At 40.4% G+C, this 24765-nt stretch overlaps 1 protein-coding gene across 2 annotated transcripts in view; it reads left to right on the forward strand.

The window, feature by feature from the left end:
* Nucleotides 1-24765, forward strand: part of efr3a (EFR3 homolog A) — a 289375-nt gene that overhangs the window by 199691 nt on the left and 64919 nt on the right. For both annotated transcript variants that reach the window (XM_084139708.1, XM_084139709.1), the window contains exons 11-15: nucleotides 1579-1749; nucleotides 5634-5748; nucleotides 11408-11459; nucleotides 21503-21675; nucleotides 24190-24265. In XM_084139708.1, the coding sequence (XP_083995834.1) occupies nucleotides 1579-1749; nucleotides 5634-5748; nucleotides 11408-11459; nucleotides 21503-21675; nucleotides 24190-24265 (587 nt within the window). The remainder of the gene's footprint in view (nucleotides 1-1578; nucleotides 1750-5633; nucleotides 5749-11407; nucleotides 11460-21502; nucleotides 21676-24189; nucleotides 24266-24765) is intronic.

Genomic DNA, 24765 nt, shown 5'->3' on the forward strand with positions numbered 1-24765 from the left:
CCTGCTCTTGTTTGTAAATGGGGTGGGTTTTGGTAGATCTTTAACTGCATTGGTGGAAGTTTGGATTTGGTGTCTATTTGTTGTGGTGTCTATTTGTAGCTATAGGACAATATTGATGTTTGAAGTAATGGTGTAAACTACTATGCCAACTTCCTCCACCCCTGTGCTAAACTGTGTGTCAATTACATGGTACATGTATTTTGTAGTTTTTCTGTTGTGATTCTTTCTGTGATATATTGGGGTGTACAGTGACATTAGTAGTGCAAAAAATGGAATGTATAAACTGCTTGTAGTCCTTTCTGTACAATTTTGTTTTTATAATATGAGAAAGTCATTTTGATTTAAACCACTGAGAAGCAAACTGAGCATGGTTTACTTGTATCATTACCTGCTCCTGTGTGTCCCAGTTAGGAGGAGAGTGGCACAAGCAATGCCAAGGTTGCGGGTTCTGTTCCTGCAGGGATCACATAGACTGAGTATGACCTCAATAAGGGATCATAGCTTTCACCTGGTCGGTCGGTCTGTCATGGAAAGAGCAGGTGTTCTTAATGTTTTGTATACTCAGTGTATGTGTGAGCTCACTGTACTGTAAGTCACTTTGAAAAAAATGGTCTGCTAAATGGCATACAATAATATAGACATTTGAAATTAGAGGTGTAACATCCAATGACCTAGTGAATCAGGGGAGCTGTACCAGGCCAAGGATGCAACTAGTCACGTCCTCTGTCTTAGGGTCATAACTCGGCCAAGTAGTTGTTGTTCTTCTATGGAAAATGCTAAATCTGACATGCTCAAATTATTTAAGTAAGACTTGGTTGCTGTAGCCCAGGATTAATCTGACTTGAATAAAAAAGACAGCCAGCACTCGCAAGTAAAGTATACATTTGAGTTATTGACGTCAGCAGTCAGTCTGACTGCTGAGTATGATGAATTTCTTAAATACTTAATTTGCAAGTGCTGGTCATATATTTAAATCAAGTTGTCTTTCTATGGATCATTAGGTTTAGGATTAGGACCATTATGTTTCTTGACTCAAAAACATCTGTCTAAAATCAAATACTTGGTCAGATGTTTTCAGACCCCAAAAGTGGTGAAATGTCAAGACTAGTCCACGTCCCACATCATCTTGTGATATGACGCAACCCTAAATCAATGGGAAATAGCACCATCTAATTTCCTATTTGATGGGGTCTTTCTATACACTGGTGATGTTTGTACTGTGTGTACAGTATATGATATGTTATCCTGGTGGAACCAGCTTGATAGATGCGTTCACCATTCTATTTAACTTGGTAAATGGTGAACGCAGCCATCAGGCTGGTTCCACCAGGCTAATGATATGTATTATATCATATGTATACTGTACTATGGTGGATTATATACCCTGGTGATGTTTTCTTGTACTGTGCTAGACTATGGAGTGTAGTATTCCTTGGTGATTGTATAGTTTTACAAGCTTTTATATGTGATAATAGAATCCAACAGTCTTTGATGACCAGATGGTGTGTTGACCGCAGTCCCTAACTTTGTGTGTGTGTGTGTGTGTGTGTGCCTTTTTGTGTGTGTGTGTGTCATCAGGCCCCACGGTACTGGAGGTGTTCAACACCCTGCTCAAGCACCTGCGGATGAGCGTGGACTTTGAGCTGGGTGAGAACTCCAGACGGAACTCCGGCGCCAGCGTGTCCTCGTCCGGACGGATCAAGGAGAGCGAGGAGCGCATCGTCCAGAACGCAATCATCCAGACCATCGGTTAGTTGCCCTAACATGCCCATTGCATTTGTTTATTTGGATCACCGTTAGCTGTTAGTCACGAAAGCTACTCTTTCTCGGGTCCACACAAAACACATTACAAAACATTCATATGCCCAACTTCGTGTGTCCGTGTACTGTTAACACTGGAACCACTGGGCCTCGATGGACCCCCCTTCAAGCTAATGGGCAGTCATTCTGACTGAAACATTCTAACAGTATAATTAATACATTTCATATGAGCACAAAAATAATCATTTGGTTGTGTTTATGAAGGTCATACTATAGGTACAATTAGAATACGAATTAGGTACACCTAACGTTCACGAAAATTGTTGGCTCCTACAGACAGTGAGTCAAGTGGCCGTGGCTTGCTATATAAAGCTATATAATCATTAGAATGGGCAAGACGAGTGACCTAAGCAACTTTCAGGTATGATCATCGGTGTCAGGTGCGCCGGTTTTCACACACAGCGTTGTCTAGGGTTTACCGAGAATGGTGCTACAAACAAAAAACATCCAGTCAGTGGCAGTCATTTATTTAATCTGTTATGTGAGAAATTAGTTTCAGTATAGTTTAGGTTCAGTTTCAAGGCAATTTTATGATAATAATAATATGCCATTTAGCAGACGCTTTTATCCAAAGAGACTTAGTCATGTGTGCATAAATTTTTACGTATGGGTGGTCCCGGGGATCGAACCCACTACCCTGGCGTTACGAGCGCCATGCTCTACCAATTGAGCTACAGAGGACCACAATGTTTTCAGTGTATTTTGAACGCTTTCAGACAATGCGATTAATCGCAGTAAAGTCCTGCAACCGATAAATGTATATTTTGGCTTATGGCCCCATCTATAACCACAAGCTAAAATGTTGGGTGTTAGTGATATTTAGAGAACATGATGACACAAGTTGATTTTGCATACATAACCACCCCTCCCCCTTTTTTCAGTCTGTCACACCTAAAGATGTAGTCATCAATGTCAATTTCCTTATCCGGGATCGAGCCATTTAGCCAAGTCTCTGTGAGAACCAAAATATCTGGATATCGAGAAGGTCCATATTTGACATCAAACTTCACACATTGATATGTAATAGTCCAAGCCCTCTACATGATTTGAAAACAGCTGGTGTTTCTATATTTATGGTATCTGAAATATTAGCACTGAACGAGCTTACCACAGTGGGCTTCCCAATTGGACTAACAGTAACGGAGCAAACAGTGGAATTCAACTTTATGGTCACAAGATTATTACTGACAATACCCCTGGGAACATGGTTATCTGTAGTAGAACGATGATAACAGTGTGAAATAGTGGGAATGGGAAGAATTACCTTAGCAAAGGTTGGGCTGTTTCATAAGAGCCTCCTCGATGTTGGCCAAGATAACTTTTGCCCCTATTTCGATTCAAGCCATCCATCTTATAAAACTTGGGCCTCTCCCAAAAGTAAAAATAGTAAATGAACTCCAAATCCATCGAGGAACAGTAGGATTATAATCCAGTAGTGTAGCCAGAGGAGAGAACGAAAATGTCCCATTCCGTGACGTATTGCTGGTAGAGGCCTAGAAATTAGAACCCGCTTGTCTGTCTCTTTTAGCCTGTATGTGAGCCCTCTGAAGTTATCTTTTAATTGCTTTAAAGATTGTTGTAGTTTGTACCAACATGAATGACTGCTCTGAGCATTCGGGAGCTGATTCATTACAGTAGGGACCTTGTGATCTATGTCATGAACACGGGCTCCAAGAAAGCAGTGGGTCCTTGCTTCTGCGACCACTACATCCATAACTATGGAGCTCCCTATAACAGCAACCACTGGAGGACAACGAGAGGGTCGCTGCGAGCCTGTGGGACATGCTATGGGGGATGATCCAGGGGATGGCTGGCTCAGTAAACCAGGACCAGATTCAGAGGAGCTTGCGCTGGGTGCTGAGGTGGAGTGGGAAAGACGGGGGAGCGGCAGAGGACCTCGTTGGATGGTCTTGGTGAAGTCAGGGGGCTCAGAGCTGTAAAATGGTTAGAGAGCCGCAGGTCTGGATGAGAGGGCAGAGGGAGGATACAGTGAGGGGAAAAAAGTATTTGATCCCCTGCTGATTTTGTACGTTTGCCCACTGACAAAGACATGATCAGTCTATAATTTTAATGGTAGGTTTATTTGAACAGTGAGAGACAGAATAACAACAACTTAATCCAGAAAAGCACATGTCAAAAATGTTATAAATTGATTTACATTTTAATGAGGAAAATAAGTATTTGACCCCTCTGCAAAACATGACTTCGTACTTGGTGGCAAAACCCTTGTTGGCAATCACAGAGGTCAGACATTTCTTGTAGTTGGCCACCAGGTTTTCACACATCTCAGGAGGGATTTTGTCCCACTCCTCTTTGTAGATCTTCTCCAAGTCATTAAGGTTTCGAGGCTGACGTTTGGCAACTCGAACCTTCAGCTCCCTCCACAGATTTTCTATGGGATTAAGGTCTGGAGACTGTCTAGGCCACTCCAGGACCTTAATGTGCTTCTTCTTGAGCCACTCCTTTGTTGCCTTGACCGTGTGTTTTGGGTCATTGTCATGCTGGAATACCCATCCACGACCCATTTTCAATGCCCTGGCTGAGGGAAGGAGGTTCTCACCCAAGATTTGACAGTACATGGCACCGTCCATCGTCCCTTTGATGCTATGAAGTTGTCCTGTCCCCTTAGCAGAAAAACACCCTTAAAGCATAATGTTTCCACCTCCATGTTTGACGGTGGGGATGGGGTTCTTGGGGTCATAGGCAGCATTCCTCCTCCTCCAAACACGGCGAGTTGAGTTGATGGCAAAGAGCTCGATTTTGGTCTCATCTGACCACAACACTTTCACCCAGTTCTCATCTGAATCATTCAGATGTTCATTGGCAAACTTCAGACGGCCCTGTAAATGTGCTTTCTTGAGCAGGGGGACCTTGCGCGCGCTGCATGATTTCAGTCCTTCACGGCGTACTGTGTTACCAATTGTTTTCTTGGTGACTATGGTTCCAGCTGCCTTGAGATCATTGACAAGATCCTCCCGTGTAGTTCTGGGCTGATTCCTCACCGTTCTCATGATCATTGCAACTCCACGAGGTGAGATCTTGCATGGAGCCCAAGGCCGAGGGAGATTGACAGTTATTTTGTGTTTCTTCTTTATAACAGCTCTTTGGTCTTGGCCATACTGGAGTTTGGAGTGTGACTGTTTGAGGTTGTGGACAGGTGTCTTTTATACTGATAACAAGTTCAAACAGGTGCCATTAATACAGGTAACGAGTGGAGGACAAAGGAGCCTCTTAAAGAAGAAGTTACAGGTCTGTGAGAGCCAGAAATCTTGCTTGTTTGTAGGTGACCAAATACTTATTTTCCACCATAATTTGCAAATAAATTCATAAAAAATCCTGCAATGTGATTTTCTGTTTTTTTTCCCTCAATTTCTCTGTCATAGTTGACGTGTACCTATGATGAAAATTACAGGCCTCTCTCATCTTATTAAGGTGGAGAACTTGCACAATTGGTGGCTGACTAAATACTTTTTTTCCCCACTGTATATATATATATTGATTTCCAATTTTACTGCCGCTAGTACATTTCCATTTTTGAAGTATATAACTTAACAGCCACATCCCTTAGGTTAGCAAACAAATGGCAGGATCAGGCTGTTGAAATTGCAGAGGGTGGCTTTAATGTTGACACAATAGTTACATGCATCTGAATTGGTATGCTCTTCACATTGAAGATATTCAAGTATGATTGGAAATAGCTTCTGTATGCGCCATTCCTTTAAAGTTAGCGTGCCGAAGAAAGATTATTGCATCATTTGACAATTGAACAGACAAAGTTTTCTAACACATTCATTTACCCCATGGTCACCCAGGGTTCTTTGGTGGCAACCTGCCAGACTACCAGCGTGCAGAGGTGATGATGTTCATCATGGGCAAGGTGCCCGTGTACGGCACCCCCTGCCACACCTTGGACACTGTGAAGATTGGGTGAGTCACACTCATTATCTTCACGCTACAGGGTTTCCCACGGACATTAGGTTCATCTCAGGTGTTCTCCTTTCTGAGTTAGGGGTGACTGGTTTAGTACTAGGGTTTAATATTTTCCTGGGATTTTCACTTTTCTCCCAGGTAACCCGATATTTCCCACCAAAACCAGAAGCATTATAAAGCATATAAATATGTCTGGATTTGATTAGAGCTTTGATCAGCATGAAAGTTTAAACCTGATGCTTCTTGAGCCTCATGAGCCATATATTTAAAGAAAATTATGAGCCCTACATTAACGACATTTACTGAATCCAAGCCCCAAAATGGCCAAATGAGTGTGCCGTTTTCCAATACATATATAAAATAGGCTACTGCACATTTCGCACGACAGATAAACATAAAGGCTACCTGGGTTCGATCCCGGGCTGTGTCACCACCGGCCGCGACCGGGAGACCCATGAGGTGGTGGAGAGGCCATAGGGAAGCCATATTTAGACATTGCATATCATTTAATGCCATGCTGTTCATATAAAATGAATGATCATTTACTGGTTTTTCACAATTAGGGAGTGGTTTTGGGTGGTAAATCTCGGTAACCGCGTTCCCGCCATTCAACCCTATTTGATGCTCTCTGCTAGGTACTGATTTGAGTAATACATAAAAATAATACTGGCATTATTGGTCCACTTGTACAGATATTCTATATTTTTTTGTCTTGGTATCCAACCTGACACACAACACATGGAGCAGCACATTCAACCACCATTGTTTGGCCCAGGGGCATACATGCAATTTGAATTTACAGTCCATTGTTACCGTGGTGTAGTTGCCAACACCATTTGTATGTTTTTATGCTAGTGTCTCTTTTTAAAGGACCATCTTATTTCTGTCCACAATACCTAGAACAAGCTAAATCAGTGTGTCTCCCACACAAAAACTGAGTAAGCCACTACACATGTCAGTGTGTAGTCTATTAAGACATGTTGCCATGAGTTGAAGAAAATCTAAAACATTTGATGCAAGCTAATGAGTACCTACCTGTAGCTAGGTTTCTATTAAATTGGCAACAGATTGTCATGCGAATATTCTAAAATCTGCATTTTCCCACCAGAGATGTTTCCATCAAACTGACTCGTTGTGGATAAAAGGCTGTGCGGTTAAAATTCCATGTTCTGAATAAAAAATACAAGTTAAATGGGTTTCCATCGCATTTTCAACTCTACGGATGGTTCATCATATTTCAGCTGTAGCCTAATAAACTGCATGCTTTCCCGAGTCGAAGTGGGAGGACCACACAACATATTATCGCGTGACTCAAAGTTTACTTCGTTATTATGGTTATTATATCAATATTTGTGCATAAAGGCGTTTCCATTTCTCGCATAATTAATTTTAACAACACAAAAAGATCCCACTGTGTCAAACAAACAAATTGTCTTTCGACAATTATGAAATTGTAGTGCTATTTCCTGTTTCCATCAGCCCGGTCGTGACTTTTTTCATGCGTTAGGTAATTCATCCGCGTGAAATGGTTGGATGGAAACCTGGTTACTGTGTGCCACACCAGTCACCCCTGAAGGCTTACTGTGCTACACATTTCCAAAATGGTTTTGGCTCCTATCCTCTCTAGAACTACCTCCTTGCATGTCTTCCACAGTAAATTGCTTCACTGCCAAACTGTGGTATCATCCCCCCCACCCCCCTCTGCTCCCAACCCGTGCAGAATTGATATCCTTGCCAAGGTCCCTCTTTTCTTCCAAAGTTGTCCTCTCATTTTCCCTCCCCAAAGTACTTTGGTTCACGGGTCAGGAAAAGGACTTGTGGTTTTTCCGCATAGAAATAGAATTACTATAAGGGACAAAGCCCCTCAACAAACATTGACTTCCATGGGAATGCCTCTTCTAGCAATTTGATTTCTATGCTAACATACAGTATGTGTACTGTAGAAATATAATTACTAGAATGGACGAAGCCACTCACAGGACATTGACTTGAATGGGATTGACCATTATAGTCATTCTATTTCAATGGTTTCACCCTTTCACCTGTCAAATAGCTTATCCATCATACCCCCAAGTGGAAGCACTGATAATCTCAAAACAAATGCTCCCCTCCTGGACTAGTGGAATAGTCCTTCTCCTCTCCACCCTATCCCTTACTTTTTTCTTAATTGCCGGAGGAGATAAATTAGATTCCACGGTTTGTCTGCTGCCGCTGATGCCGAGGAGAGGACTAGCTGATAGAGGAAGCACTTTCAAGTAGAGGTCTGCACTGGACTGATTTCTTCATCCAGCTCCTGCTGCTTTTCATGCCGCGCCTGCCCGCTGCCACAGTCTTCTTATCCGACTCGCTCCCGCAAGAACTGGCCCCGAACCTGACTGCAGTCCCGTAATGTTATTTTAGTTGTATCAGACGCAGCTCACTTTGCAGCCCTGGTCCCAACAATTTTGCCACCCTAGTCAAGATCAAAATGTGCAAAATATAGCCTAAGAAATAGGTTGAAATACCAGAGACTCTGACTTGGCCCATTATATTAGGCTATCGGTATTATTGGGCTATATAGGCTAGACGTAGTTTGAAAGATAGTAGCGTTGGGGGTCGAAATATAGGAGAGTGGACACTTGACTTGAGCAAGATTAAAGCATAACTTTTAGGAGCGGGAGGATTTGCAAACAGAATAAAATACATGTGTTATCATGTGTTATTCCAGTCAATGTCAGAGTCTAAACTATAGCCTATCATATTTGAGAAGTTAAAGACAACTGCCCGTGCTTCTCTGCCCATATAGCCTAGTCTACACGCTATTTAATTGAGACCACACATAGGAGCACTTGATCTCGCACGCCAAGCAAAAGAGAAGAAAGGTAGGCTACAGAATGTAAGTATAACGAATAGCCTACAAAATAGAAAGACCGTTTCGAAATAATCTTGCATAACTTTGATAGGAGCGGGACAGTTTGCAGGCAGACACAAATGTGTTATCAATATTAATTTCCAGTCAATGTCAGAGTCTAAACTATAGCCTGTCATATTTAGGAAGTTAATTTCCTTGGAAAGACATTTACATTTTTAGTCATTTAGCAGACGCTCTTATCCAGAGCAACTTACAGTTAGTGAGTGCATACATTATTATTATTTTATATTTTTTTCATACCCCCCGTGGGAATCGAACCCACAACCCTGTCGTTGCAAACGCCATGCTCTACCAACTGAGCTACATCCCTGCCGGCCATTCCCTCCCCTACCCTAGACGACGCTGGGCCAATTGTGCGCCGCCCCATGGGTCTCCCGGTCGCGGCCGGCTACGACAGAGCCTGAATTCGAACCAGGATCTCTAGTGGCACAGCTAGCACTGCGATGCAGTGCCTTAGACCACTGCGCCACTCGGGAGGCCAATTGCGTATGCTTTTCCATCCATGCATATAGCCTACAGGCTATTTATTTGTGATCAAGTATAAGCGCATTTGATCTCGCACGCCCAACACGAGGTGAGGTAGGCTACTGAACATGAAGCAGAATTATCTTATGAAAGTTTGTGAATAGTATGACGAGGTTATTTTAATACAATAGATAACACATCCAAAACAGAAAGACAACCGTTCAAAATAATATGCGGGACCCCAAAAAAATGTAATCCCAAAGTTGTTTGTCTGACCGCCAGCTCCCACCCTCAGCATAAAAAAATGCAGATTGCGCTGCAATGCTCTCTGTCGGGGCCCATGGGAATGCAGCTCTCTACTTTCAAAATGCTTGCTCGCTTGCCATGGGCAACGATGAGCCAGCTAGTTAACATTAGCCTACTACATCTAGCTACATATTGAACTTCCATCCTCTCAGGCAAGGGGCACAGTGTATGAATGTATGGTTGGATCATAATCACCATCATAATCCTTGGCAAGTACGGAGAATTAAGAAAATGACAAGTCCAAATCACTTTCTCCATCATGGCTAATTTGGGAAAGGGACAATTGTAGCTAGCTAGCCACTGGAGGACAACAACACAACAAGATGCAACAATTCAAGTATTTTTGCTAATTACGTTTGGCTTTTGATGTGATTGGTGTGAAGCCAATTTTTTTTTATGTGCTCCAGGATCATTAACAGTTGAGCTCTCTCAGTTTAGCTCAATGCTGATTGGCTATTATTTTATACTTTTTTATAGGGAGGCCAAATGCTCGCTGGCTTCCCTTGCATTCAATGCTACGGGCGGCAACAATGTCATACTCTTTTTGACCAGACAGCATCAGATAGATGGGTTACACATACAGAGACAGAGGGGCGCTGTTTCTCTCATTCGGATGCTTTCTCCGGTGAGATGCATTCAGCCGCTTGCAAATTAAAGGAAAATTATGAAACAAAGAGACAAAAGTTAAATAATTGTATGTTTTGTCAAATTTATGGGGAAGCCTGGCTTCCCTTAGCATCCATGAATACACACTGGATGACACACTTTTGAGTTAGTGCTGCAGAGGCACAGGTACTGTGCTTATGAAGGTGCTTATAAACATCCAGGTCAATTCACAACACACTTCCAGGATGCCATAGGAATTTTTCATAATATTTTTTTTATTTTTTCTATTTCTAGTTATAATATAAGGATCTAGATAAGTTGTATTTTCATACTTGACTTTCCACACAGATGTACTATAGAGACCTAGTCAGTAGATCTGTATATTATACTGTATATACATTGCCTTCAGAAAATATTCATACCCCTTGACTTATTCCACATTTTGAGGTTTTACAGCCTGAATTCAAAATGGATTAAAAATAATAATAATTTCAACCATCTACACACAATACCCCATAATGACAAAGTGAAAACATGTTTTCAGAAATGTATTGAAAATGAAATAGAGAAATATCTAATTTACATACGTGTTCACATCCCTGAGTCAATACTTTGTAGAAGCAACTTTCGCAGCTGTGAGACTTTCTGGGTTAGCCTCTAAGAGCTTTCCACACCTGGATTGTGCAACATATGCCCATTATTCTTTAGAAAAGTATTCAAGCTCTGTCAAATTGGTTGTTGATCATTGCTAGACAACCATTTTCAGGTCTTGCCATAGATTTTCAAGTAGATTTAAGTCAAATTGTAACTCACCCACTTGGTAAGTAACTCCAGTGTGGATTTGGCCTTGTGTTTAGGTTATTGTCCTGCTGAAAGCTGAATTAATCTCCCAGTATCTGGCGGAAAGCAGACTGAACCAGGTTTTCCTCGAGGATTTTGCCTGTGCTTAGTTAATATTTTATGCTGAAACTCACCAGTCATTAACGATTACATGCATACTCATAACATGATGCAGCCACCACTATGATTGAAAATATGGAGATGTGTAATGTGTTGTATTGGATTTGCCCCATTTTTGTATTCAGGACAAAAAGTTTATTTCTTTGCCACATTTTTTTCAATATTACTTTAGTGCCTAGTTGCAAACAGGATGCATGTTTTGGAATATTTTTTATTCTGTACAGGCTTCCTTCTTTTCACTCTGCCAATTAGGTTATTAATATTGTGGAGTAACTACAATGTTGTTGATCCATCCTCAGTTTTTTCCTATCACAGCCATTAAACTCTAACTGTTTTAAAGTCAACCCCCCTCACCCCTACCACCACCACCACCAATGGCTAACAAACTGTTGTTGATATTCCACTCAGGCACCAGGGCACCAAGCGTATCCAGGCCATGCTGCTGAGCTCACTCATCATGGTGAGTGATTCTACAGATCATTTATTCAATAGTACTATCTAACGATAGCCGTGTCCGCCTATCGGGATCACGACAGATTGAAAAAATAATCGAGAAGAAGGGCAACAGATGCATCCATTAATTGAGTCTATTCTAATTCTGCCTAAAGGGACCACAATATTCTCTGTTGGTATATCCGATAGTAACCGAACAGCAGTGATATCTGTCAGTACCAATTATTGTTGTAACTCTATAGTTTAACGCCGACAGGTATAATGCATTGTAATGTAGGTATAATTAATCATAAGACTTGTCATAAACATGTATATACAGTGCATTCGTTAAATATTCAGATCCCTTTTTCCACATTTTGTTACGTTACATCCTTATTCTAAAATGGATTAAAAAAATAATAATCCTTAGCAATCTACACACAATACCCCATAATGACAAAGCGAAAACAGGTTTTTAGAAATGTTGGCGAATTTTTTAAAATAAAAAACAGAATCTTATGCCAAGAGTGTGCAAAGCTGTCATCAAGGCAAAGGGTGGGTATTTGAAGAATCTCAAATATAAAATATATTTTGATTTGTTTAACATTTTTTGGTTACTACATGATTCCATATGTGTTATTTCATAGTTTTGATCTCTTCACTATTATTCTACAATGTAGAAAATAGTAAAAATAAAGAAAAACCCTTGAATGAGTAGGTGTCTAAAACTTTTGACCGGTAGTGTATATATATATTCTTTGAGCTGTAGCGTATAGTAATACTTGTGGATCTCTGACAGTAAGTCAGTATGTATTGACTTATGTTTTCAGTAAAACAATGACCGCATCATACCAACTTGCATACATCAAACCAACACAATTATGCGAATGCAAATGCAATAACACTCTTTTTTTTTGGTGTACAACCTAAAATAAATAAAACAACCTTGTATATTAATGAAATATTCCCTTTTCAAATAGATGAGATGAGGAACAGTCCCACGTAGTCCCTCACAAACAGTGATTTCACTGGTAATTACAACAAACTGCTTCCTCCAGCTTCCGTGACATCGTTGGAAGGAAGACAAATGTTCAATATGTGCCTATCATGGAAAATGTTATTTCAGGCACATGCAATGTTCAACAGCATAAATGCGATGCATTAGCTAAATATGCTTAATGCTATATTAGGCTGAATGAGGAGCTGCAAGGTGCATTTGTCTACTTGCATAGAGTAATTACAACGTGGGTAACAGCTAATGCATTCCAATGTCATTCTAAGATAATAGCTGTAAATTGTACCACTGCTGAAAAGTGACCAAAACGTAAACAAAATACTAGATGCCTGAAGCTGTCTTAAAGTGATACACCCCCTTTTAGTGTATCCTAATGATAACGGAGTAAATCTGCATGTGGGTTATAATATTATTATTCAAATGTCCATCCCTATTATACTCCCTATTAGGGAATGCTAAAGGCTGGAAAGCCCTCATTCGCACTCATTCCCTGTAATGTTAATTAACTCCCGGTGTCTCTCCAGTGTGTGTGTGTGTGTGTGTGTGGCTCCCACCTTATCAGGTTAGCACAGTCTATATTCCCCGCTGTTCTGTTAAGCCTCTCTCTCGCTCAACTGACTGCTGTACGAGATGGCTATACGCAGGTGGCAAAAAGCCCCCAGGGCGGAGGAAACGTTTTTCACACAGAGAAGACTGTACACACACACACCGTGCTGTATGTGCGCTCAGACACACGTTACATATGCACGTTCTCCTCATTTTTGTCCCATTACGCACACCATCCTCCTTTTCCAATGGGGTATCTGCACGATCGACCGGGCGCTAGGAGGGCGGCTTATTGCAAAGTCAATCTCCTCGCCACCGCTTTTCTGCTGCTTTCCCGTGCAGCTTGTCCGAGTTGATTGGGATCAGCATGTGTAGCGCAAACTCGACTCTGTCTGATTATGAGTGTGGGGGATGGGGGTCGGGAGTGTTGGGGTGGGGGACTAATTTTCACTTCATCACTTCAACATGAACTGTACACTAAAGGAATACAGATGTTCCTACTGGCGCATGTGCACAGTGCACACACACCTTTTCTATGTACACATGATTCCGGGACACTATTAACCACACACACAGGGAGGTAAAAAGTGCTACAGAACATACACACAAACTCTTTACACTGTTATAAGAGTTCTACAGAACACATACTGAATTGTCATGATTGAACAACATCCCATCATCTGAAGCCTAGAATGAAACAGAGAAGGTATAATAGCTAGAATAATCACTGAGACATAGAACACTGTCTGGCTGCTTCACAGGGAGGGCTGGCTGGCTTTAAAGGGGCAGTGCAGTTAACCTGTTTTTCCAGTTTTTTGGAAGATGTTTCCACACTATGAGGTCGAAATAACACTGAAATTGTTAAAATGATGACAGTGAAATTTTTGTGTAAAAAAAGGCAGGACATTTTTTGTTTAAAAAACACATGGAATTTCAGCCTCTTCGGGTGGGATGTAATTTTGTCTCGCCGCATAACGTCACCCGGCGATCTGATTATAATAAATGAATTAACGTTCATCGTTTATTTACATATTCCCTTCTAGTTTTAGTGCTGGTCTCACCCAAAAGCAAGAGAGATTGTGCAGCATGGCTGCCAATCACGTCGTCTGATTTGCCTTCGATTTATTTTTCATAATCAACTGTCAGAGAAGGTCAGTCGAACCTCCTGCACAGCACACTTTGTATCGGACTACATTGCAAATCAGGCTAGGTACACAAGTGGATTTCCCAGCAACTCCAAGCATCACATGGATCTTGAAATCGGCAGCAGCAGCAACCATTCATGAAGTAAGTGTTTTAGATATTTATTTTGATATTATAAGTAAAGGACATGCTATTCATGGGCTGCATGCTTCATCACAATGTTGCTTTGAACGTTCTCTTGAGGACTGATGCCCAAATGAACATTCTAGTAGCTACTCAATGGCATTGCCTGAGCCGCCATGTGCTGATGAAGATTTTGTCTAAAGTGCATTATAGTGACTTGGAAAAAATATGACATTTCTAAAGGTGCCAAATCATTAGTAGGAAAACCTTTTGTCATCAATGTGATGGAGTATAAATATAGCTTGCTACAAGATACCAACCCTACCATTGCACTTGTTTACACTGAGCTGCACTGGGGTCGGAACACAATCATGGTTACGAAAAGACACCGTGGAGCCGGAGCGAAAATGGGGTCGGAAAACGTACCTCAATGCAGTGATGGGAAATGCCACTGTACTCCAAATTTTACCTTTATCCACACTGCTTCATCGAGAAGATTGAAATACTGCTAGTTTTTATGGAAAACTGCCTTTTTCGTCCTCATGCTAGCTAGCAGTAGCCACCGCAGCCATTTTGGAATGGCAGTGTCAGCCAATCAGCTTCGTTGTTGTTCAACGTGATGTGCCATTCCATAATGGCTGCTGTGGCTACAGCTAGATAGCATTAGGATGAAATGGGAAGTTTTCTGGGAAAACTAACAGTATTTCAATCTTCTCGATGGAACAGTGTAGATAAAGGTATAAGTTGGAGTACAGTTGCATATCCCATGCCTGCATTGAGGGACCCATATCTCGCACCGTCTCCACGGTGTCTTACTGTAACCATGATTGGGTTCCGACCCCAGTGCAGCTCAGTGTAAACAAGCGTAATGATAGGGGCGGTATCTTCTGGCAAAACTTTAGCTAGCTACTTAAGATTGAGGGACAGGACTGGATTTTAGCTAGCGAACATTAGCATTGCTAGCTAGCTATTTTTAATTAACTTTTCTAGCTATGACAATTGTCATCTCTCTAAAGTAAATATGATGACATGATAATGATGGCAAAGTTGTTTCCTACTAATTACTTGCCTGCTTTAGCAATGTCATATTTCCAGGCCACTATAGTGTCTCCTCAGATAATGTTAGCTAGATTGATAGCTACCAAAGTCTGTGAGCTAACTAATGGTAGCTAGCCTGTTGACTGTTGTTCAATCTGCAGTCAGTCAGTCACCCACAATGGACCAAGGTAGCCTACTTGATTTAGCTCGAGTCTTGTCTTTTTTTATGTTTGTGTTTTCTTTGACTGTACAAAAAAAAATATCAAATTGCCAATTTGAAGAGTATGTCATTAGGTATTGGAGCTAAACTAACTTGCTTGTGATTGGATTTGTAGCTACTAGCCTGCCAGCCAGAAGAAAGAGAGAGGGTAGATATTATTATTAGCTAGCATGATCTCTCATTAGGTGTATGTTTATCTGTCATATGATTCCTAAAAAATAGTTGAATGAAAGAATGAATGTATAACCCTTATGATAGATCATAGGACTTATGGACGCTCAGGCTGGAGGTCTAGCTGGTCTGACTTTGCTACAGGCATACATGATTATATTATTTCAGTTATAGACTATCAGATATTCAAAGATGTTACGTTTTCGCAGATGTGATAGTGAAAACTTTTGGATTATACCATTTTTCTTTTTCACCTTGCCAACAGGTTGATAACTTGTAGCTACACAATTCCCTTCCATTCATTATCCCCGTTCTTATGTGCTAAAGGGTCATCGCTGAGTAAGGCCTGCAGGATGAGGAGGGCCATGAGATCATGGACTTCTTGGAGGAAGATGCTCTTGATGAGGAGCTAATTGGTGAAGACTACGAAGGAGAGTATATGAGACACACACACACACACAGACAGCACAGACATGTGAACATGGACTGGTAGAGAAGCAGCTGAATTGCTTCCCCCTAACCCTCCTAAGTTGATGCTGGTGGTGGCTGCTGTACATACCAGGCTGGTGGTGCAGGTCATAGAAATGCCATAGCCTGGTCCCAGATCTGTTTATGCTGTCTTGCTGACTACTAATGTATGATAGTTGTCATGCCATGTTATCACAGTAGTTTGCTTGGCTATATACTTTTTCCACATTTTTTTATGTTACAGCGTTATTCTAAAATGGATTAAAAAATAATAATAATCTCAGCAATTTACACACAATACCCCATAATGGCAAAGCGAAAACAGGTTTTTAGAAATGTTTGCAAATGTATTAAAATAAAAAACTGAAATACCTTATTTACATAAGTATTCATACCCTTTGCTATGAGACTCGAAATTGAGCTCAGGTGCATCCTGTTTCCATTGATCATCCTTGAGATGTTTCTACAACTTGATTGGAGTCTACCTGTGGTAAATTCAATTGATTGGACATGATTTGGAAAGGCACACACCTGTTTAAATAAGGTGCATGTCAGAGCAAAAACCAAGCCATGAGGTCGAAGGAATTGTCCGTAGAGCTCTGAGACAGGATTGTGTAGAGGCACAAAACCGGAGGAAGGGTACCAAAAAATATCTGCTGCATTGAAGGTCCCCAAGAACACAGTGGCCTCCATCATTCTTAAATGGAAGAAGTTTGGAACCACCTAGACTCTTCCTAGAGCTGGCCGCCCGGCCAAACCGAGCAATCGGGGGAGAAGGGCCTTGGTCAGGGAGGTGACCAACAACCCAATGGTCATTCTGACAGAGCTCTAGAGTTCCTCTGTGGAGATGGGAGAACTGTGTGACCTTATGTAGACAGGTGTGTGCCTTTTCAAATCATGTCCAATCAATTTAATTTTCAACAGGTGGACTCCAATCAAGTTGTAGAAACATCTCAAGGATGATCAATGGAAACAGGATGCACCTGAGCTCAATTTTCGAGTCTCATTGCAAAGGGTCTGAATACTTATGTCAAGGTATTTCAGTTTTTTATTTTTAATACATTTGCAAGAATTTCTAGAAACCTGTTTTCGCTTGGTCATTATGGGGTATTGTGTGTAGATTGCTGAGAAAAAATAAATATTTCATCCATTTTAGAATAAGGCTGTAATGTAACAAAATGTGGAAAAAGTCAAGGGGTCTGAATACTTTCCAAAGGCATTGTACATGTGCCACAGTGGGGCACTTTACAATAAAGAAAACTTAATTGCAGTGCATCTGTTTTATTATGTTATGTAAATAACTGACAAGATAATTTATAAAGAATGACAACAACCTTTCATTGCAGTCTGGTTTCTTTATTTACTTTCAACAACATAATTCAAGAGTGTTTACTCATTAGAAAAAATTTAATAATTTATAATATCCAGTATCATCACAAAGTCTAGTTCACAAGATGATAAAATAGACTTTGTGATGATACCATTGCTTCTGAGTTATTACACAGCAAGTAATACTATGTATACTTAGTATTGCTTACTGTGTTTGGCCTCAGACGCAGAGGCCTATAGTCTGCCCTGTAGATAATCATGGCATTCTGCAATAAAGAGATGGCAGATTGGGTATAGTCCAGGATGGTCCACCATGCAAACAGGCTGTTCTGGTCTTGCATCTTCTGGTGACCTATTGAAAACAGTACAACAATGATATAGCAAATTAAGATGCATTATGTATGCCTTTTTGTTTTGATTACAAAACAAAGTAGCCTACAATGGAAGTTTGTCGCTTTCAGGTCCAACTCCAGCTCCAACTGACAGGTAGAAAACCATTTGCCTTTGTTGTTTTTTTAAGAGATAAGGGAGTGGGCTCTAGAACATCTGGGCAGCCAATCAGGCTGTGTATGTACATATCGAATTTCATATTCAATTGCCCACACGATTAGGAGTGAACATTTCAGAGGCTCAGGGAAGAAATTATTACAAATATATTTTGGAGTTAAACACACGGTGATTTATTAGACATAAAGTGATGATTTAAAATGTTTTAATAAAAAAGACTGCATGGGGGCTTTAAGTAAAAGGAGTACACGGCTGCAAAAGATGGCTGAACACCTCCAACACGCTGAACACCTCTGAGGCCTAGAATAAATACAGTTAATTACAATTTAATCATAAAGGCCCAATATTTTGGCAAAATACAAACAACACAGAAGCAGCCCCGCCATTTGATCAAATGAATGAATAATATTAATAATAAATAATAATAGGAGACAGTACAGGTGCATCAAAGCTGGGACTAAGAGACTGAAAAACAGCTTCTATCTCCAGGCCATCAGACTGTTAAATAGTCACCACTAGCCGGCCTCCGCCCAGTATCCTGCCCTTAACTTTAGTCACTGTTACTAGCCGGCTACCACCCGGTACTCAAACCTGCAGCTTAGAGACTGCTGCCCTATGTACATAGTCATTGAACACTGGCCAATTTAATAATGTTTACATACTATTTTACCCACTTCATATGTATATACTGTATTCTATTAAAGGCTCATCCTATATAACTACTGCTGTATGCACCTTTTCTATTCATATACTGTCCATAATGTCTATACACACCATCATATACACTGAGTGTACAAAACATTAGGAACATCTGCTCTTTCCATAACATAGACTGACCAGGTGAAAGCTATGATCCCTTATTGATGTCACCTGTTAAATCCACTTCAATCAGTGTAGATTAAGGGGAAGAGACACGTTAAAGAAGGATTTTTAAGCCTTGAGACAATTGAAACATGGATTGTGTATGTGTGCCATTGAGGGTGAATGGGCAAGACTAAAGATTTAAGTGCCTTTAAACAGGGTATGGCAGTAGGTGCCAGGCGCACCGGTTTGAGTGTGTCAAGAACTGCAACGCTGCTGGGTTTTTCATGCTCAACAGTTTCCCCTATGTATCAAGAATGGTCTACATTCCAAGGACATCCAGCCAACTTGACACAATTGTGGGAAGCATTAGAGTCAACATGGGCCAGCATCCCTGTGGAATGCTTTCGACACCTTGTAGAGTCCATGCCCTGACGTATTGATGCTGTTATGAGGGCAAAAGGGGGTGCAACTCAATATTAGGAAGTTGTTCCTAATGTTTTGTACACTTAGTGTATATATATTTATATTCCAGACTCTGACATTGCTCGTTTTAATATTTCTATAATTATTTTTATTTTGGGGATTTGCGTGTATTGTTCTGTATTGCTGTACTGTTGGAGCTAGGGACATAAGCATTTCGCTACAACCGCGATAACATTTGCAAAATATGTGTACACGACCAATAAGATTAGATTTTGAGGACACAAGCTCAAATAAATAGTATATATGAACTATCATATATGATGTAGATCCTATTCAACAAAAGTTGAGGAATAGGGCTTGAAATGACTGACAGACGGGTTAGCTGACAACATCACGAAAACAATGTGTACACGTCAATGGGGCGAAAGGCAGTGTGTTGTGATTGTGGATGGCCAGATAGCTAGCAACTATGACAAAAAGCTGCAATGTGAGGAATCATAGGTGGCTCGTTGTATCTTGTTCTTGATACCATGTGTTGTTTTGACTGATGTCACGTCTATGGTAATATGGCTAGCTAGCTAACTTACCAACAACTGTAATGATGGCTCCCCATTGCCTACCGCTTTGGCTGCACAGACTTTGCTTGTGCTCACAATCGTCGGCTGCGGCATCCCCCTCTGCATGGGCTACATGCACGTTGATGTTAGCATTGGCACTGGCACTAGTAGCATCACTACAGAATAAGTCAGTACATTTGGCTGCATCTGACCCAAGGGACTTTACTTTTTTGTCACTTAACTTTTCAGCCCCACCTTTTGCGTTTGTTACTGTGTTGTTGCGTTTCGATGTTGATTTGGGATTTTGCGTAAGCGTACTATTGATAGCTACATCAACGTCTTGTGGCTATGTGAGGGAAGGGGGCTGGGCTAAGGACTGCAGCCACTGCACAGAGGGAGGAATTAATGGACCAACGGGCAAGGTCCGGGGGGAGAGATGGACCAGTACGTCGGCCCGCGTCGCTTAATTTCCCAGCCCCCCCATAATTTGGACCATTGGGCCAGCTGTTAAGATAATTTATTAACTAACTATTTCAGTGTCTCTGTGCGTCTCCCAAAAGGTTGTAAGGCTTTTGGATCAAGAAACGGACAGAGCTCCCAGTCTGCAATAGTCAGGTCGTCTTTATTCAGAGAATTCTGCCCAGAGAATTATTTTATCATAATTTTAGAGTCCATCTTTTATACACATGTCATACAAAAATCCCACCCCGCTCTAGGCGGGCTGTATTTTTCCACTGTACACATCTTGTAAGCTCACACCTGGGTTTAGCTCATCTGGTTTTCCTCTGCTCTCCTGACCATCAGGACACACACACACACACACACACACACATGTTCTTATCATAGTCTACTCCTTGCTCGGGCAGGCTGCATTCTTTAGTTATCGCCGTCCTCACAATATGCTAAGCCTTTTTTCACTCCCCTTTCCCTGTGTCTTTTGGGGACCAGTCTCCTGTTATTGGTTTCAATCGTTTTGCACTTCTGCTTGCCTAATTACAAGACACAAATACTCTGTTGCTTTGATATAAACACATTTGATTAACTCTCTAAGCTCTAGTCTACTAATTAGTCATACATTATTAGTTTAACTGAGGGTGTGACATTTTAGTCATATCTTACTCACACATTTCTTTATCACCGGCCCAGAGATTCACATTTTCCTGGTGCTCCAGATTGCCATTCCGCTACTGCACCAGTGTACTCCCTCTCGTCACCTCATCATGTGGACCAGATGGAAGGGTCACAGTGCAGTGACATTTTGCTCAATCTGAAATCCGCTCGGGTCAGGCCCGGGGTTTAAAATAGACTTGTATAATTGCATCACCTTTACCTGTCAGTGCAGTGGCAGAGATGAACACCCACTCACATGCTCTCTCATTGAGCTCCGCCAACACGTTTCTCTTTCAAAGTTGAAGTCAGTTTTATTGTGAATGATGGCGAACTCGCCTGTCTGTTGATGGTGGTAATACAATTAACCCCTGCCACCTGTCAATTACGTGTGACTGCTGGGATGTGGAAATATGCTGTAGTGTACACTCTTACAATGAAATCACACATAGTATATACATTTAATCCAGAATTGTATGTAAAATTGAAATGTATATCGCAATACAGATGCACGGTATGTAGCCTATATCATAAATGGTACATTGTATGTTATTAACACATAATATATAGACTGTGATCAAGCCTGACCTTTACACCCTGACACCTGTGGTGTCCCTCAGGTGACCTCTGGTTTCAAGTCCAAGACCATGGTAGCAGCTCTGCCCGCACCCTTCCTGGACCCGCTCTTTTCCATTTCCCTCATGGAGGACAGCGAGCTTCGCCAGTTGGTCCTCGAGATCCTGCTCAACATCATCGATCGCCACGACAACCGTGCCAAGCTGCGGGGCATCAGGTAACAGCTGGTGTCAAAATGCCCTCAATGGAGATGTATTCATTGTGTATGTCTTAAGACCCCAGAGTTAATACTTGGTGGAAACACCTTTGGCAGCCATTACAGCTGTGAATAGTTTTTAATAAGATTCTGCCAACCTTGCACAAATCTTAAAGCAACATAGATCAATTGTTTTTGTCAAAATTGCTCAAGCTCAATAAATTAGTTTTGGAATCATTGATGTACAGCAATATTCAAACCTTGTCTCTGATTTTCAAGTAGATTTAAGTCAGGACTGAGACTGGACCATTTAGGAACACTCACCACCTCCTGGAAAGCCCTCCTGGTGTGTCTTTGGCATTAACATTTGTGTAATTCTCCATCTGAAAAATAAAACTATCCAGTAACATAGGATCAACAAAATTGCATTCACTCCACATTAATGGCCTGTATGACAGTGAAAAGAAGGAAGCCTGTGTTAAAAAGTCCACTCCAAATCGTCCATTATGTTTGCAACAAGGCCGTTAAGTAATACTGCAAGATAACACAGCAAATAAATACACTTTTTGGCCTAAATTAAAACTTCAGGCCCATGGGGCGGCGCACAATTGGCCTAGCGTCGTCCAGGGTAGGGGAGGGAATGGCCGGCAGGGATGTAGCTCAGTTGGTAGAGCATGGCGTTTGCAATGCCAGGGTTGTGGGTTCGATTCCCACAGGGGGCCAGTATGAAAAAATATAAATAAAAATAATGTATGCACTCACTAACTGTAAGTCGCTCTGGATAAGAGCGTTTGCTATATGACTTAAATGTCAATGTAAAATGTCAAATCCAATATAACACAACACAGAGTGAAACCCTTTGTATTTTCAAGTATTGTGGTGGCAGCATCATGTTATGGGTATACTTGTCACCGGCAGGGACTGGGGAGTTTGTCAGGACCAAAATAAATATGAAAGGAGCAAAGCCCAGGTAAAAAGTTAGAGAGAAACCCACCGTAGTTTTCTGAACCTAACCCTGGGATAGTTTTATTTTGCACACATCTTAATGCCATGGACACACCAGAAGGGGCTTTCCAAGAGGTGGTGAGTGTTCCTGAGTGGTCTGGTCTCAGTCCTGACTTAAATCTGATTGTAAATCAGAGACAAGGTTTGAATATTGCATCAATGATTCCCAACCAAATTTACTGAGCTTGAGCAATTTTGACAAAAACAATTGATTTATGTTGCCCTAAGAGTTGTGCAAGGTTGGTAGCATCTTATTCAAAATTATTCACAGCTGTGGTGCTTCTACCAATAATTAACTCTGGGTGTGAAAACAATGAGAATAGAATGGTTCAGAACTTTTGTAAAACATTACAGTACAGTTGAAAAATATATGGCAAATAGAAATCCAATATGGATGGTGTTAAGAGATAGATGGGTGGTGTTGAATGGAGTTGAAGGATGGGACTAATAACAACTAACAACAACTAATAACAACAAGATAACTAATAATGTAAAGCATACTGTGTCCATAATTAGTATATAGGTTCTAGGTTGAGAGCTTTTGTGAAAGAGCACAGTTAGAAAGATATGGCATATAGAAGCAAACCGGATGGACATCATAAAAATGATCGGAGAGGTTGAGGGTAGAGGAAGTTCAGGAGTAAAAACAAACAAAATAGAGTTATTGTAAAATTGACTGTGTCCATAAAATGTATATAGTATGTATAAGCTGGAAGTAGAGGCCTAAGCATTGTTGTTCACTAGTTTACTCCAATTAGGGAAGGGGTGGTGGGGTTGGAAAGTAATAAAGGGAAATAAATTTGTTTTAAGGATATGTATATATGTGTGTGTGTGTGTGTGTGTGTGTATATATGTGTATGTATATATAAATATATATATATATATATATGTATATATATATATATATATATATATATATATATATATATATGTGTATGTATATGTATATATATATGTGTATGTATATGTATATATATATGTGTGTATATGTATATATATATATGTATATATATATATGTGTATATATATATATATGTATATATATATGTGTATATATATATATATATGTATATATATATGTGTATATATATATATATATGTAAAATGTATGTATGTATGTATGTGTGTATATATATATATATATACACATATATATTTGCGAGAAAAAAAACTACATATGGGGGATTGGAAGTGATGAAGACAATTACATTGATGGAAGTTACAATCTATCTGCAATATTAAAGCTGATCTACTCCCCCAAATTTTTTTTATAAAAATATACAAATATAAAAACAACTCTGGGTGTGAAAACATGCGCAATCAATACATTTGGTATTTTATTTATTATTCATTTGGAAAATGTTCTATTATTTTTCTTTCACTTTGAAAGTGTGGAGTAGGTTGTGAAAATCGTTAGGAAAACAAATCCAATCCCTTTTACGATAACATTTTGAAATGTGAAGACTGTGCAAGGGGTGCGACTTTCACTAGCGACTAAATGTATCTTTGAATCTTACTCTTTTTTGTTAGGATCATTCCTAATGTGGCGGCCTTGAAGATAAAGAGGGAGAAGATATCGAAACAAGACGTTGGGTTCATGAAAAAGGTAAATATAAAGTTACACTTAAAAAAAAGATACACTTCTAGTATTACACATGATACTATGTGTGTGTGATGCATAATACCTTTATGCATTTATAATGCTTGGTAGAATGAGCCATTAGCTTGGGTGATAGAAATCCCTATCCTTTCATTAATAAAGCACAGGTGGTTCATAGACAGTGTTAAAAGGAAAAGCAGTACACTAGTAGCTCAGATGCAATAATTTTCACAGACAGTGTTACCATCAGTTTGTCTTCGAATAACAAACTGAGGCCAGTTGCAACGCTCCATTACATCACCCCATAGAAAACCACTATGGATCACAAATGGTTCTGCCACTGCAGAATTAGACATTCATCTACGTTCTCCAAACGTCAAATTTCGAAGTGTATTTGTTGGTCCAGCTGCTCTGTATAATTTTAATTTCTCCAAACGTCAAATTTAGAAATGAATGGTTAAGTTTAGGCACTCATTCCAAATGGTTAAGGTAAGGGTTAAGGTTTA

This window comes from Coregonus lavaretus, assembly GCF_964263955.1.
Source record: "Coregonus lavaretus genome assembly, chromosome: 23".
Taxonomy (NCBI): Eukaryota; Metazoa; Chordata; class Actinopteri; order Salmoniformes; family Salmonidae; genus Coregonus; species Coregonus lavaretus.